The 16,750-nt window shown below is 38.1% G+C and overlaps 1 protein-coding gene across 1 annotated transcript in view; it reads left to right on the top strand.

The window, feature by feature from the left end:
• The first annotated feature begins 1,024 nt into the window (after positions 1-1,024).
• mbd5 (methyl-CpG binding domain protein 5) overlaps positions 1,025-16,750 on the top strand; it is a 34,393-nt gene continuing 18,667 nt past the window's right edge. Inside the window, exons 1-4 of the mRNA XM_081381666.1 lie at positions 1,025-1,320; positions 5,766-6,305; positions 11,459-11,561; positions 16,364-16,544. Coding sequence (XP_081237792.1) covers positions 6,199-6,305; positions 11,459-11,561; positions 16,364-16,544 — 391 coding nt within the window. The 5' untranslated portion in view covers positions 1,025-1,320; positions 5,766-6,198. The remainder of the gene's footprint in view (positions 1,321-5,765; positions 6,306-11,458; positions 11,562-16,363; positions 16,545-16,750) is intronic.

The raw sequence follows: 16,750 nt of genomic DNA, 5'->3' as shown, positions 1-16,750 counted from the left end.
GAAAGGGAGTAAATCGGGCTGCAAACTTTCTTTTTTTTTTATTGCTTATTTAATGATTTATTCTTGTGTACAACACACAACCGGTAACAACCAATAACATAAGACACAAGCACCAGGATAAACACTAACTAACTAACTATATAGCAAGGAGCAAGAAGAATCAAGGCAAACGATTAGCAGACAAAGACAGTAGTCTACACTATTTCATATTCTACCACAGAGAAACATAAAGTTTGAGACCTTCCATTTCTTTTTAAAATAAATACACGAATAAGCACTGCCAGAGAGGGCGGACTTTACCATCAACCACTCGTTCCTTAATTCTACTTGACATAGACTAAGTTAATATTTTTAATAAACAGTAATTCGATTGCCGTTTAAGTACTTTACATTTTTAATCATGTTTTTTAAAATAAACAAGTAGAAAGTATAGCATATTGGTTTTCCTTGAGTTTTTTTGAAATATTATTCATTTCATATTGGTGTAATAATGGTGTATTAATTGCTTCAATGAGCTCATTGTTTAAATTATTGCATTGTTTAAATGAATACATTTTTAGTTAACTGTGATTTGTATATGTACATTTCTGAAAAACTTCACTTAGACAGTTATCTCTGATTACAAATCACTCTAAATTGTAATGTGGATCATGCATTTACTGTAAGCTGCTTTGAAACGATGTGTATTGTGAAAACTAAGCGCTATACAAATAAATGTGAATTGAATTGAATTGTATTCATGTAATAACTATGAACTGTTAAAGCTGATATTCATTTGTTTGAATTTTACAATCTATATTCTGTAAATATTGTATGTATGGGATGCAAATGAAAAGGACACTGACACAGCTGAGCATAACGTTTTTTTATGGGCCTATTTATTTTATTTTATTTTCATTTTGCTGACCATTTATGAATCTTATTAACGAGGCATCAATGTTCTCATGAAACATTTAACAAACAGGCTACATGGCCGAACTCATTCGTGTGTCCCGTCATGCCCCGGTGCATTGTGGTCGCTGTCAGGGGCGCATGCGCACAGCGGAGCTCCATCTTTCCATCCCGAGCGCAGAAGAGCAGCGGATGTGTTGATGCTTGTGGACGTTTTGTTTTTATTTTTAAACGCTCAGAGTCGATGTGAAACAAACCCGAGCGGACTCTTCCTCCGTTATTATCCTCCTGGGAGCTTCCAGCGGACAGAAATGATGCGTGTGGCGGGTGTTATGAGGTAGATCGAGCCGCTGCTGCTGTGCTTCGGCCGCGGCGACACATTTGAGTGTAAATCCGCTAAAAGAGTGTTTCCGGCCCGCACGCGAGCAGGTACGTGTGTGTACGTGTGATTGTATGTTTGTTGCGCGTGTGTTGTTTAGGTTAGCAGTTAGCTGTGTGTATATGTATGTGTGTGTGTGTGTATGTGTGTGCGCGCGCGCGTGCGTGTGTGCGCTCGCTCGGATTCACCCGCAGCCATAATGAGCCCAGAGCTTCATCCCGAACCGAACCGAGCCGAGCCCGTGCTGAGCCGCGATCCGACCTCTGATGCTCTTCGACATCATCTCGGGCTAGCTTTAGCCTTAGCTGTGGGCCAGCAGCTCATTTATCTGCTCTGGGTTAGTGTTGTCATCAGTAAATGCTGAAATAAGTGATTGTGAATGTGATGTTTGTCGTGATACAAGCACACAAGTGTGTGAGCAGGACGTTTACTGTCTCATCTGTGTCAGTACATCTTCCAGAGAGAGAGTCTGATCACATCTGAAACTCACATTATTTTACTGTCAGTACAACTGTCACTCATATATCAGTGTGATTACCACAGTATTTACAGCTATCAATCGGTGGATAAACCTGAATGCCGAGATGGGAATCATCTTATGTCATGTTAATGACAGGTAGGCAACACCTGGAGTGTTACACACACACACACACACACACACACACCCCTGATGTGTCTAATGCAACACTCATGTAGAGATCAAGACGTTCTGTGTCTTCTTCACGTACTGTATTTTGTCCTGTTGTCGTTTAACTTGTGAATATTTCTCAGTGCTTTGTGAGCTGATAACATTGTCATTTTTGATGTTGTTCAGTCAGCACACACTGTAGTGAATGACCTCTGACCTGGGTCACCGCAGGGCACAACAGCTGGACTCTGTAGGTCTGGCCTAAATTGCATACTTGTTCACTATTCTATGCCATTTTTGTTGTAATATATAGGATGATGCACTTAATTAACCAAAAAAGCAAAGTGTTGAACGTTGTATGCTTCATGCACTGACAGCTTTACTTAGTGAAGGATCGATGTTGAATGACAAAATATTGTGTATATATACGCATATAGTGCGTCATTTGGGACACAACTTGTGTGTATGATCACATTGTGTCATCTCTGGTGTGTTGTGCTTCAGTTTCAGTGTGGTTTGTGCAGATTAGCACCTGATTGCTCAGGTAATGGGTTTCATTCTTGTCCGAATCTCCTCTGACAGCACTCGTGCAGGTGTGTGTGTTTGTGTGTGTGTGTGTGTGCTGCTCATTCACACCTGTAGTGAGTCAGCAACACAGTGACACACACAGCTGCTCGTCTTCTCATGAATGTGGCCGTGTCTTCTCGAAGTCCAGCGTTGAGGTTTGTGTGATCCGGACTCAGACCCGTTCACACTGCTGGTGTTCAGGAGTGAATTCAGATCTCGTGTATAAAGATCTGTGTCTCGAATACTTGAGTTCTGACACATCTCTGTCCTTCACTGACTGTCTTTCACAACTGTCTATATGACATCGGCTGTGTACAATGTGACTCCATGAGCTCAGGTGTGTAGCGAATGTTGCTCTAGACATAAAAGTTGCATGACTTCTGATGTGACTGTTCAGACTGAGGACGCGTTGCGAAACATCTGACCTGTATCACACATGGAAGTGACATACATCTGAACGGAAAAGATCCATGTGGTTTGAGCCGCTCACACTGTCATGGGGAAAACTGATCTGAGTCACATCATGTGTGCGCAAAATAAATCTGATTGGTCCTCTTCAACCTGCGGTCTGAACGTAGGCTTACTGTTTATTAAGTGCCCTAAATTCATCCAGGATTTCTACATGATCTTTCTCTTTGTGGGCCGTGTTCAAATGTCTTTTTGAAATCAACACAGTGTTATTTACTCACGCTGATGATGCCTTCACGTTATAAAGGTCTGCTGTGCGACATTTCATCTCTCGCTAATCTGTCCTGACCAATCAGAGCTCACCTTAGTTGAGTTGCTCAGTAGAGTTCACAAGATTGGGGTCGGTAAAATATAATTAATTCCAGCATCATTACTCCAGTCTTCAGTGTCATATGATCCTTCAGAAATCACTCTAATATGATGATTTGATGCTCAAGAAACATTTCTGATTATTAGTGTTGAAAACGGTTGCGCTGCTTCAGATTTGAGATGAAACTGTCCACACTAACATTGATAACATTCTGTCGTCTGTCTCTTTAAATGCTCGAGCGCTTTAACGCAGGATGGATTCTGATTGGCTGTCAGAAAAATAATTCTGATAGTGATTCCGATGATATTGTTTCTATCTTGATAGTTATGGTGTGGACTCTGTTAGAACGATTTTAGAAGTATATTTATCGAAATCGTCCTTTATGTGAACGAGCCTTTAAGGTTTTTAGAAAAAATCGATTTATTTGACTTTTCTTTTTTTTTTTTTTATTGAATAACTAAACCTGGAATATAGCCATAGAGGCTGGCATGGCTTTACAAGGGAAAGAGAGAAAGTTGCATTTTGAAGGTTTGAGAATATGATCACGATCACAGATTTATATATATATAAAATATAAATTGTATATAAATATATACACTTCTGAGACATTTTTCTGAGACATATAATATTTGCACATATATATATATATATATACACTCACCTAAAGGATTATTAGGAACACCATACTAATACTGTGTTTGATCCCCTTTCGCCTTCAGAACTGCCTTAATTCTACGTGGCATTGATTCAACAAGGTGCTGAAAGCATTCTTTAGAAATGTTGGCCCATATTGATAGGATAGCATCTTGCAGTTCATGGAGATTTGTGGGATGCACATCCAGGGCACGAAGCTCCCGTTCCACCACATCCCAAAGATGCTCTATTGGGTTGAGATCTGGTGACTGTGGGGGCCATTTTAGTACAGTGAACTCATTGTCATGTTCAAGAAACCAATTTGAAATGATTCGAGCTTTGTGACATGGTGCATTATCCTGCTGGAAGTAGCCATCAGAGGATGGGCACATGGTGGTCATAAAGGGATGGGCATGATCAGAAACAATGCTCAGGTAGGCCGTGGCATTTAAACGATGCCCAATTGGCACTAAGGGGCCTAAAGTGTGCCAAGAAAACATCCCCCACACCATTACACCACCACCACCAGCCTGCACAGTGGTAACAAGGCATGATGGATCCATGTTATCATTCTGTTTACGCCAAATTCTGACTCTACCATCTGAATGTCTCAACAGAAATCGAGACTCATCAGACCAGGCAACATTTTTCCAGTCTTCAACTGTCCAATTTTGGTGAGCTTGTGCAAATTGTAGCCTCTTTTTCCTATTTGTAGTGGAGATGAGTGGTACCCGGTGGGGTCTTCTGCTGTTGTAGCCCATCCGCCTCAAGGTTGTGCGTGTTGTGGCTTCACAAATGCTTTGCTGCATACCTCGGTTGTAACGAGTGGTTATTTCAGTCAAAGTTGCTCTTCTATCAGCTTGAATCAGTCGGCCCATTCTCCTCTGACCTCTAGCATCAACAAGGCATTTTCGCCCACAGGACTGCCGCATACTGGATGTTTTTCCCTTTTCACACCATTCTTTGTAAACCCTAGAAATGGTTGTGTGTGAAAATCCCAGTAACTGAGCAGATTGTGAAATACTCAGACCGGCCCGTCCGGCACCAACAACCATGCCACGCTCAAAAATGCTTAAATCACCTTTCTTTCCCATTCTGACATTCAGTTTGGAGTTCAGGAGATTGTCTTGACCAGGACCACACCCCTAAATGCATTGAAGCAACTGCCATGTGATTGGTTGATTAGATAATTGCATTAATGAGAAATTGAACAGGTGTTCCTAATAATCCTTTAGGTGAGTGTATATATATATATATGAAGAGTTCAGATGCAAAAGCCTCTAAGTGCCATCTGAAATTTTCTTCTAGAATGATCATTTTTATCAAGCGTGTATATTTAAGTTCAGTAATTTCACTTTAATGACGATTCATAGGTAATTTTCATTGCCATTTAAGTGAAATTAGTGAAATTAAATATACAAGCTTGATAAAAATGATCATTCTAGAAGAAAATTTCAGATGGCACTTAGAGGCTTTTGCTTTATATAGATATATATATAGATATATGTATATATGTATGTATATATATATACACATAAACACACACATATACACACACACACACATATATACATGCAAATGTTTCTTAAATATATACATGCATGTGTGTGTATTTATATATACAAAATAATTATACACAGCCCTAAAACCAAAAGAGATTAGTTCCAGTTGCATTTAGTATTTTTGAGAATATGATCACAGATTCACTGACTTCATTAATGAGACTCACGGCAGCATTTGGATGAAGTCTTCCGCTCTCAGATCATCACGGTGTGTTGAGCAGAAACCCGTCGTAGTGTTCATAGAGCGAAGGTTTGAGAGGAGCGTGTGGACGAAAGATCCGATCTAATGAGTGTCTGGATTATAATGTTTCTCTCTCTCTCTTTTAGGAACCATGAATTTCCGCGAGCTGCATCTAAACGGTCCACGATGAGCAGCGCATCTCAAGACCTGCCGAGAGAACGTGACATGTGCGGTCCACTGTGAAGACACGTCACATGACCTGGACCCGCCGGTCCCACTGCCTGCTGGGAGCTGCAACTCTAGTCATTTGAGGTGCTTTTATGTCAAGATCAGAAGCGCTTTCAGACTTCTTTCTCATGGCTTTGATTGGTCGGACTCTAGCAGCGGAGGTTCTGTCTGCGTCGAGTGGAAAAGTAATGAGTCCGTTTCGCGGCGGGTCTGCGCTGTGAGCCCGCCTCACTGCGGTCCCGGGAAAGTTGTGCTCCGTCTTCCCTCTTCTGAGCGCCAGAATGAGACATTGTGTCGGGACAGAGAAGAGCGTGTGATCTCTCACGAGGAGTTTTGCACTGGTCCATAAAAATGAATGGAGGTAAAGACAGGGAGGGTGGGGACGGCAGAGGACATCTCGCCCAGGTGCCCATCGGCTGGCAGCGCAAGGTGGAGCCCTCGGGGGTCCTGTATATCAGGTGTGTTCTCACTACATGCACTTTCTCCTTATGTTTAAAGAGGTCATCGGATGCCCATTTTCCACAAGTTGGTATGATTCTTCAGGGTCTTCATGCTATTTCATGCTAGCAACATGCTAATTCATGTTAACAATGTGTTTTAGCATGCTGTTAACATGTTTCAAGCATGAATTGGCACAATGCTAGCATGTTTTAAAGGGGTCATCGAATGCAAAATTCACTTTTATGTGGAAACCCCTTTAAAGGGGTCATCAGATGCCCATTTTCCACAAGGTGATATGATTCTTCAGGGTCTTCATGCTATTTCATGTTAGCAACATGCTAATTCATGTTAACAATGTGTTTTAGCATGTTGTTAACATGTTTCTAGCTTGAATTAGCACAATGCTAGCATGTTTTAAAGGGGTCATCGGATGCCCATTTTCCACAAGTTGGTATGATTCTTCAGGGTCTTCATGCTATTTCATGTTAGCAACATGCTAATTCATGTTAACAATGTGTTTTAGCATGTTGTTAACATGTTTCAAGCTTGAATTAGCACAATGCTAGCATGTTTTAAAGGGGTCATCGGATGCCCATTTTCCACAAGCTGGTATGATTCTTCAGGGTCTTCATGTCAAGTTTATAACATACTTTGGTTAAAATTCCTCAATGGTCATGTAAAACATGCTAACAACAAGCTAATTCATGCTAGCAACATGTTAATTCAGTTTAACAATGTGTTTAAAAATGCAAATTCATGCAAACAATGTGTTAATTCATGTTAGCAATGTCTAATTCATTGTTTGCAATGTGCTAAAACATAAATCATACTAACAATGTGCCATTCTATGTGTTTTAGCATGTTGCTAACATGTTTCAAGCATGAATTAGCACAATGCTAGTATGTTTTAAAGGGGTCATCGGATGCCCATTTTCCACAAGTTGGTATGATTCTTTAGGGTCTTCATGTCAAGTTTGTAAAAAACTTTGGTTAAAATTCCTCAATGGTCGTGTAAAACATGCTAACAACAAGCTAATTCATGCTAGCAACACATTAATTCAGTTTAACAATGTGTTTAAAAATGCAAATTCATGCAAACAATGTGTTAATTCATGTTAGCAACGTGCTAAAACATGCTAACGGCATGCTAATTCGTGTTAGCAATGTCTAATTCATGTTTGCAATGTGCTAAAACATAAATCATACTAACAATGTGCTATTTCATGTTAGCAACATGCTAATTCATGTTAACAATGTGTTTTAGCATGTTGTTAACAAGTTTCAAGCATGAATTGGCACAATGTTAGCATGTTTTAAAGGGGTCATCGGATGCAAAATTCACTTTTATATGGAGACCCCGAGACCTCTTTAAAAGGGTCATCGGATGCTCATTTTCCACAAGTTGGTATGATTCTTCAGGCTCATCATGTCAAGTTTGTAACATCATGCAGTTTGTAACACACTTTGGTTAAAATTCCTCTATGGTCGTGTAAAACAACACCCTTTCACCTCCTCAAACACAGCTCTGTTCACAGCGACCCGTTTCGGTGCATGTCTCTTTAAATGATAATGAGCAACTGCTCCCCCGCAATATGACATCATAGTGCTCAGAAAATCCAAACGCATCTGATGACCCCTTTGAGATGCTTGACTGTTGCATTAGCTGGGTCCAAACTTACTGGTCATAAATATTTCTTACAAGCCATGGATCGATATTTTGTATGGAAGCTTGTTTCCGCCACAGAATAAAAGATTTTAAAAGATAATTGCAACTTTTTATCTCACAATTGGAAGTTTACGTCTCGCAATTGCGACTTTATATCTCGCAATTCTGACTTTATAAAACACAATTGCAACTATATCACACAATTCAGACATCTTTTCTCAGAATTGTGAGATATAAACTCGCAATTGCAAGTTATGAAGTCCAATTCTAATGAAAAAAAGACTGACTTTTTTCCTCAGAATTCCTAGTTTATATCTCACAATTCTGACTTTATATCAGGCTATTCTGACTTTATATCTCACAATTCTGACTTTATATCAGGCTATTCTGACTTTATATCAGGCTATTCTGACTTTATATCTCACAATTCTGACTTTATATCTCACTATTCTGACTTTATATCAGGCTATTCTGACTTTATATCTCACAATTCTGACTTTATATCAGGCTATTCTGACTTTATATCTCACAATTCTGACTTTATATCAGGCTATTCTGACTTTATATCTCACAATTCTGACTTTATATCTCACAATTCTGACTTTATATCAGGCTATTCTGACTTTATATCTCACAATTCTGACTTTATATCTCACAATTCTGACTTTATATCAGGCTATTCTGACTTTATATCTCACAATTCTGACTTTATATCACGCAATTCTGACTTTATATCACGCAATTCTGACTTTATATCACGCAATTGTGAGTAAAAAAGACAGAATTGTGAGATAAAGTCGTAGTTACCTTGTTTATTTATTCTGTGGCGGAAACAAGCTTCTATAATAATGCTGTGCGAAACAAATTTTCCTTGCACACATATACTTGCTTGTGTCATGTTTTGGAAGCCGGCTTTATTGGCGATATTTGCGGGCGCCGTATCTTTGCATAAATGAAATGTGACGCCGTTTGTTATTTCTTTATGCCTTTTGAACTCTTCATATGGTGTGTGCAGTTCGCAAATGCCTGTATTATCGAATTTTTATTCAACTGGTTCACAATGTGCCATTGTTTTTCTATGTAAACACGTGCTAGACGGACATCTTTAACCGTTGCCCTCGCATCTCACGTCTTTTGCAGCATCTTGCTCAAGATTAACGAAGTTCAGCTTTTAAAAACGTGTTTTTAACCTCAGAAATGCGTCCTGTGTGAAATGCACCTTCACTGTTTTGCCTCAACGATAGTTTGACAGGTCTTTCAAATCTCCTGGCTCTGTGATCCATCATTCATCCTGCATCCAAATTATTCCAAAAAATTTGTAAACAAGTCCTTATCCTGCGCTGAGTTCATCTTCCCTGTTTCTGCGCTTTCTTCCATGTCATATCGGTAAACCCGCTCTGCTCTGTTCTCTTGCGCTGCGTTCAGATTGTTTAGAAATCGTGCATGCTCTCATCATGTTTTTATTACGATTTCGATTAGGCTAATCGCACAGCTCTAATTATTTTGTTAAAAATAGATTTTTGTCAGTGCAACAGTGGCATTGTTTAGCTATTCGTCTGTTGAATATTAACAACAAACAGCAGATGATTGTCACTCGGCGCATCATTTATGATTATGAGAGTTGCTCTCCATTTTCCTATTTTCGTTTCCCTGGCTTTATGTGGGGAGTTTCGTGTGCACATCACTACATAAAGTAGCGGGGGGGAACCTTCACATCACTCACATCACTTACATCAGCGAATCTCAGATTCATAACAGTTAATAACATAGCAATTATTTGAGATGACTGCAATAATTGTGCAGTTCAATTTTAATCACAACTTTGCCATCCAAATAAGGGAAATTTAAGCGCTCAAGGAAATGCCTTATTGCTCTACTTTTCCAGTGAAGTACACAGAAACAGGAGAGTCATCATCTAGCAGGCATAACACTGCTATAAAGTACAAAAATATAGTGATAGGTCTAAATTCACACAATTTTATGCCAAACAATATCGAGTATCCTAGTAAACATAGTCGGTTAAGTCTATCCTGAACGTAAACAGTTGAGAAAATAAACGCATTTGCATCAGCATCAGTCTATTAGATCTGTGCATTCGCTCTTAAAGTGACAGCAGCCTAATATTCCTGCAGCCGTCTGTGTTTTAATGTGAATCAAACAACAGAGGACAAAGTTAAAATCACTCAATGCTCTCGAAAAAATAAGTTTTGTAACTTTAATAAGGATTACGATGTTTAATTTATAAATTTATGGTTATGCAGTGTTATTTTACATGTGCTTAATTTATTAAATTCCTGTGCCTGAGAACTACTGTTAGACTAACCTGAAAAGCACTGTTTATGTCATTTGTACCTTATTATATTGTATTTATATGTGCTTTTGCTTTTAATTTGATTGTTTTTATTTTATTACTGACTGTTTACTTTTCTTTAGTAATGTTTTAAAAGTATATGAGTTAGCCGGCTAGTAGTTTTAGCTGTGGTATTGAAATTGAAATAGAAAATTGTGAACTTTCACTGGTATCTAAAATTTTGATATCATAAGGAGCAATTCACCGATTGGATTTGCTCCGTATTAATGCCTGTTTTTGCAAAAACTGTGTAATGGCCGGTACATTTTCTTAATTCACCAGCCATTGGCAGGAGTTGCAAAAAGTTAGATGCCCTGAGGCTGACACTGTAAGTGGCATGAACAAAACAGAATTGCAATTTCTTGTATGACAATTAATCTTCAGCTCATAATTCATGATCGTGACATTGACTCGCTCAGAGCTGCTCTCTTTCAGTGTGTTCAGTCTGGACCCTGTGTGAAACATGTCATTTCAGATAGTCCTCCAGACTCTTTTGACATTATTTGTCAAAACTTAAGTGTTTATTTTCACTTTTATAGATTGATGTCTTTACTGTATTTGTCCAGTCACCTTTGTTTCTGCAGGTCTTTAGACTAAGCAGCTTCACCCTGATAAACAGGAGAATAACACTCAATGCTGTAAACTAGGGATGCACGATATATCGGCCACCATATCGGTATCGGACATTTTTTAAAGTTATCGGCCCGATAAGAAAATTTGGCAGATATATTAAAGCCGATAAATAACGTATTATTTCCTTCAGCTTCGCCATGATGGTTTTGAATTGCTTGAAATATGATTGGAATCACTTCAAGAAAGGAAAGTACAGTGAAGTGCAGCACAAGTCTGTCATATCGGCTACAGAAAATTATGAGAACCTTATAATTGTGTGTTTGGGATGTGGATTTTAATGGTGAGACTTTAGTTTTTGTAATCAGGCTCTCAAAAGATATATCAAAATTTGGATTTGGATTTATCGGCCGATATATCGGTTATCGGCTTTCAAATATAAAGAGTTATCGGTATCGGCCAAAATGTTCATATCGGTGCATCCCTACTGCAAACTTCATTAAATATGAGACCAATTCTAAATTCTGTAAAGTAATAGTGTATCTGGTGTGTGTGTGTGTGTGTGTGTGTGTGTGTGTGTGCAGTCCAAGTGGATCAGTGCTGTCCTGCCTCGAGCAGGTGAAGTCTTACTTGCTGACTGATGGCACCTGTAAATGTGGTCTGGAGTGTCCTCTCATCCTACCCAAGGTCAGTACTGAAGTTGCCCACATCACAAACACCATGCATACACTCTGGACATGTTTCCAAAAGCCACATTATTACATAGACGTAGACATCTATGACACATACATGCTATAACGTAGCCTATACGTTTACATCGTCACTGATCGTGACTGATAAATCACTGCAAGATCAGCATAGACGCTCCATTCCTCAACCTTCACGAGGATCTCAAGTCTTCATTCACTGTTCGGTTGTGAACCACTCATGCTCAAGCTGACCTGAGACACATTATGCCTGAGAATATTTCAATATTGAGCAATGAATCAGACTTCATTTATATGTGGTTTGCAAAATGGCCTGAATTGATTTATGATTCATTTTGATTTATTCAGTTTCTCTCTCACTGAATCATTTGGAGTTTAGTCAGTAAAACAGAGACCAGACAACTAAAATAACTCAGTCAAAATAAAACAATAGTCAGCTTTTTTGAAAGGTATTTTGGGTCATGAAAATAAGCTGTTCAGGCTGAAAGTGCTGCTTTTCGATTCATTTCCTATGCAAACTCAGCCGTACTTCCCTGTTTCTTCTCTGACAGTAGTGATGTGTTTAATAGACCGTTGAAGGGACAGTTCAACCAAAGATTTAAATGCTCTTCTCATCATTTACTCGCCCTCAAATCATCCCTGATGTGTGACTTTCTTTCTTCAGAAAAACACAAACGAAGATTTTTAGGAAAATAATCCAAAATAATTTTGTCTACTGTCCTTTTCAGTTCAGCTTGACATAAACGTAAGTGCATTGTGAAGTAATGCAGAAGCACAGAGGACCGTCACTTCTCGCACAAGCTTCACAACATCCGTCTCATGAACGCTGTCATCAATCGAGCGGCAGCCATTCAGTGGCATTATATGGACTCTCAGAGAGGGATTATTTTCCTAAAAATCTTTGTTTGACTTCGTCTGACGACAGAAAGTCATATACTTTGAGGATGACATGAGTGATGAACAATCCAGATCATAGTGGCTGTGTGGGAAATCACATACTCTCTGACTAGGTGCTTATTGTGAACAAGTAATTACTTTGCTGCTGATAAAAACTGTTCTATAGACCTTATGCACCAGAGAAACGAGGGCGCCGCCATCTTAAGAATATTGTCTTTCAACTTCTGTTTTTGCGGTCACTCTGTATATTTCTATGGCATTTCTGTCCAGGAGTAATTAGCTTTTGAAGTGGATTTACTTAATGTAAAGTTAACGAAAGTCATCATGAGGACTGTAATGTTTAAAGCAGATGGCTTAAATGTCAGTCGACCGGGAAGATTTTAAAACAAGCCGTTCATTAATAAATATGCAAAACGTTGTGAATATACAGACCGGAAGTCAAAAGACAGCGAGCGCAGCGCTGAAAAGGGGCGGAGCTACATAAGGTAATCCGGACGTACTACATTCACCATGTTGTCACTGTCATGTGACCTACCAGAGCAGGCACGTGCACAGGTAGGGCTCAACCTGTGCAGAGCACATGCCCTTTTTGCCCTCACACTCCGAAGTGCCCTTTTTTGGTGGTGTTTTTTTTTTTTTTTTTTTTTAATCAATGCTATTGGTCATCCTTTACGTCTGTCTGTCTGTTTTACAAATATTTAGCCAATGAAAGTTCTTAAACCGAGCTTGTGTAAATCTTATTCGATCCTCAAGCTGTCAGTAAGCTGATAACTCCGCCTCCTCTATATTCACTGAATCAACTGAAGTTCCACAGCAGCCGCACAGTAGACAGCAGCTGAACGAAGTTTTGCGAAGGGTAAATAAATATCTTGCTGTTTGAATAAGTACTACTAAACACTATGTCTATAAAGGCTCATATTTTATTTATTTGATGACTCACTGACTGAGACATGTGGGACGTCGCCTGAGAGAGAGGTCTAGGCTAGCATTTGCCATCTAGTCATACCCAATACATAGCCTAACGCAAATAACTTAAATATCCTGTGCATACAGTAGTATTTCATCTTTTATAAAATGCGATTTTGGCCAAATGTATTTTACAACAGGAAAAACAAACTAGTTTGTAACCTGTTGATGAAAATGTAATGTGATAGCCTACCGCCTGCGCCGTATTAATGACGGACAAAAAAAATGCACATTTGCACACATTCGCTGGTCAAAAACTATATATTGATAAGTAATACAACAACATATAATTTGTTTTTAACATCGGAAAATCATAACAGGTGCGCCCCCGCGCTGTTTCGTACTGGAACTTACACAAAGCGATCCTCATCACCTAGGTAACATATTTCTAAGAAATTTCTTCTTTGATTTCTGATTGCTGATACACTTAATTTATTAACATTTAGGCTAATCATGTTATGGTAATAATATTCAATTATGGTTAATTCAAGGCTGTTAATATGCATGTATTCGCTATCTAGCTAATTTTTAATCTATATTATTCTATACTCTCCGCTCATCCTCACATGTATAAAATGTAGTAAAACATGGTTTTACTACAGTAATGTTGTAGTAGTAACTAAAAAAAACAAAAAACATTAGAGAAGATCACTGTGAAATCTTTATATTGTATCATGCAGAATGTAATTCATGATGTAATTCATTCCAAGGCTTCATTTATTTGATCCCAAATACAGCAAAAACACTAAATATTTTTAGTGAATAAGAGACCTTCAAGAGACCAACATCCCTTGTCCTCCACAGCACAGTATCAAATTTTTGCCAGGTAGGCGGATACATGTTGGATATAGTAAAGGTATGGCTATAGTTTCTTATAAGCTGGAATTGATTTGGACATAATTACTCAAATTATATTTCAAAATAGTTTGTCAAAAATACTTGACTCATTGCTCTACCTTCCCCTCTTCTCAATGTCATACATAATCATGGTAACCAAATAATACAAATTAGCTAAACAGAATAGCTAAAAAAGAGAATATGAAGAGTTCAGATGCAAAAGCCTCTAAGTGCCATCTGAAAATTTCTTCTAGAATGATCATTTTTATCAAGCTCATATATTTAAGTTCAGTAATTTCACTTAAATGGCAATGAAAATTAGCTATTAATTGTCATTTAAGTGAAATTACTGAACTTAAATATACGAGCTTGATAAAAATTATCATTCTAGAAGAAATTTTCAGATGGCACTTAGAGGCTTTTGCATCTAAACTCTCTATCTCTCTCTCTCTCTCTCTCTCTCTCTCTCTCTCTCTATATATATATATATATATATATATATATATCTGCAAAGTTCATAAAAAAGTGCATAAAGTTCAATAAAAAAAAAACAGAATTTTTTAGCTATTCTGTTTGGTTTTGTAAGCTAATTTGTATTATTTGGTTAACATGTTTATGTATGAGTCAAGTATTTTTGACATATATTTCTATGCAATTTAAAAAAGACGGAGTACACAAGAGCAACAGAAGGTTGCTGTTGTATTTAGGTTAAGAGGCCCTTAAAACCCTGTTTATCTATATTATTATTATGGTTGTTATTGATCGTGAATAAATCTAAAGCTTTTGAGACTATTATTTTGTGTTATTGAATTTGTCATGAAGACGTGACCATTTCTTCCTTTTATGTAGGCTTACTAAATAATTTTGATATAAAAAAAGGGAGGGGGGTGCCCTTTTTCAGTTTCAGCACATGCCCCTCAAAAGGTCTGTGCACGGCCCTGTACCAGAGTCAGTTGCGTCGCTTCACTGCCATTCATAAATCCTCTCCCGTGGCCTCATGGGATAGTAAAGTGTCCTGTTTGTACTGAAGTGTGCTGTTTTTCACCTACTATTGAGTAGGGAAGTGTGTGATTTCGGATGCAGCCAGTATTCCACGGATTGAATTGAATTGAATTGAAGCCTTAATTGTCATTGTATTTGCATACAATGAAATTAGGAACACTACTCCTGACTCTCGTTTACAAGACAAACTTATAACCACCAACAATAAATCAAACACTTACAATTCTGTGCAGTTATTGAACTTCATACAAGATCAGTTCTGAAACCAGATAAAAATCATAAGTTAAAATAAATAATGAGACTCTTTGTGCTGATTTTAATTATCCAGCAACTGAGAATTCTCCTTGTGAATAAAGTGTAAGAATGCGTAATGCCACCAGTGTCTAAAACACAGGAAATGAATAACGTTCTCAAAGGAAGAGTTCGCCACACAGGACTGTATGAAGAGTAGCTAATGCATACTGATTATCATTAGAGGCTGCATTTATTAAATTATTAATGTAATTATTAATTAATAAATAATGATTTAATTATTTATTAAATAGGAATTATATAAAAGTATATATTATATAGACTTTTAACTTTCCGTCCTTATTCTGTATTCTTTTCTGATATTATGTTCTGAAAATGATGAAAATATGTGAGAAATAAGTCAATTGTATGAAAGAATAACTTGTATATTGTTTTGTATGGAGTCCTTAAAAAACGGTGCTGTAAAAAGTACTGTAAAGTCCTGTATTGAACCCTGTGTCAAGTTAAAAAGTTAAGATGTGTCTTGAAACACCTTTATTCTGCTCATTTGTATGTTCATGGAAATGTACCATGTTGGCATTGTCATGTGACCTACAATGTAAATGCATGCCATTTGCTTCATAAATACTGCTTATTCCAACATATTACTCGTTTCACGCATACTATACTAGTAGGGAAATTTGACTGTGTGGGGATAACTTCCAGTAATCAGTGTGGGATCATTGACTTAGAGATTTAATCGCCTCTAAATGTCACGTTGAATAAACAAAGCAAACTGAGAGTTTATGCCGAAACCCAAGGCTTGCTCTGACGATTCTGTTTTCTTAGGTTTTTAATTTTGATCCTGGTGCGGTGGTGAAGCAGAGGACTGCCGAGGACGTGAAGGCTGATGAGGATGTTACGAAGCTTTGCATCCACAAAAGGAAGCTTATCGCTGTCGCGACGCTGCATAAAAGCATGGAGCTGCCGCCTCCTTCCCTAACACTCACCAGTCCTGGCGGAGGCACAAGTATGACGTCTTCTCTGATCATTTTTGTACATTTAAAGTGCCCCTGTTATGTGTTTTCCTGCTATTACCTTTAATGTAGCGTATAATAAAGCTTATGCGAATGTAAAACACCTGCAAAGATCAAAGTGCAGATAAATTGAGTTTTTGTCTCCCAAAAGAAAGTGATTCTGAACTGCCTGAAATTAGTTACAAACGTAGGTTTGTAA

The sequence above is a fragment of the Scardinius erythrophthalmus genome, assembly GCF_964197995.2.
Source record: "Scardinius erythrophthalmus genome assembly, chromosome: 12".
Taxonomy (NCBI): domain Eukaryota; kingdom Metazoa; phylum Chordata; class Actinopteri; order Cypriniformes; family Leuciscidae; genus Scardinius; species Scardinius erythrophthalmus.
Note: the sequence above shows the minus strand (reverse complement) of the source record. Positions and strands in the feature narration are given on the sequence as shown.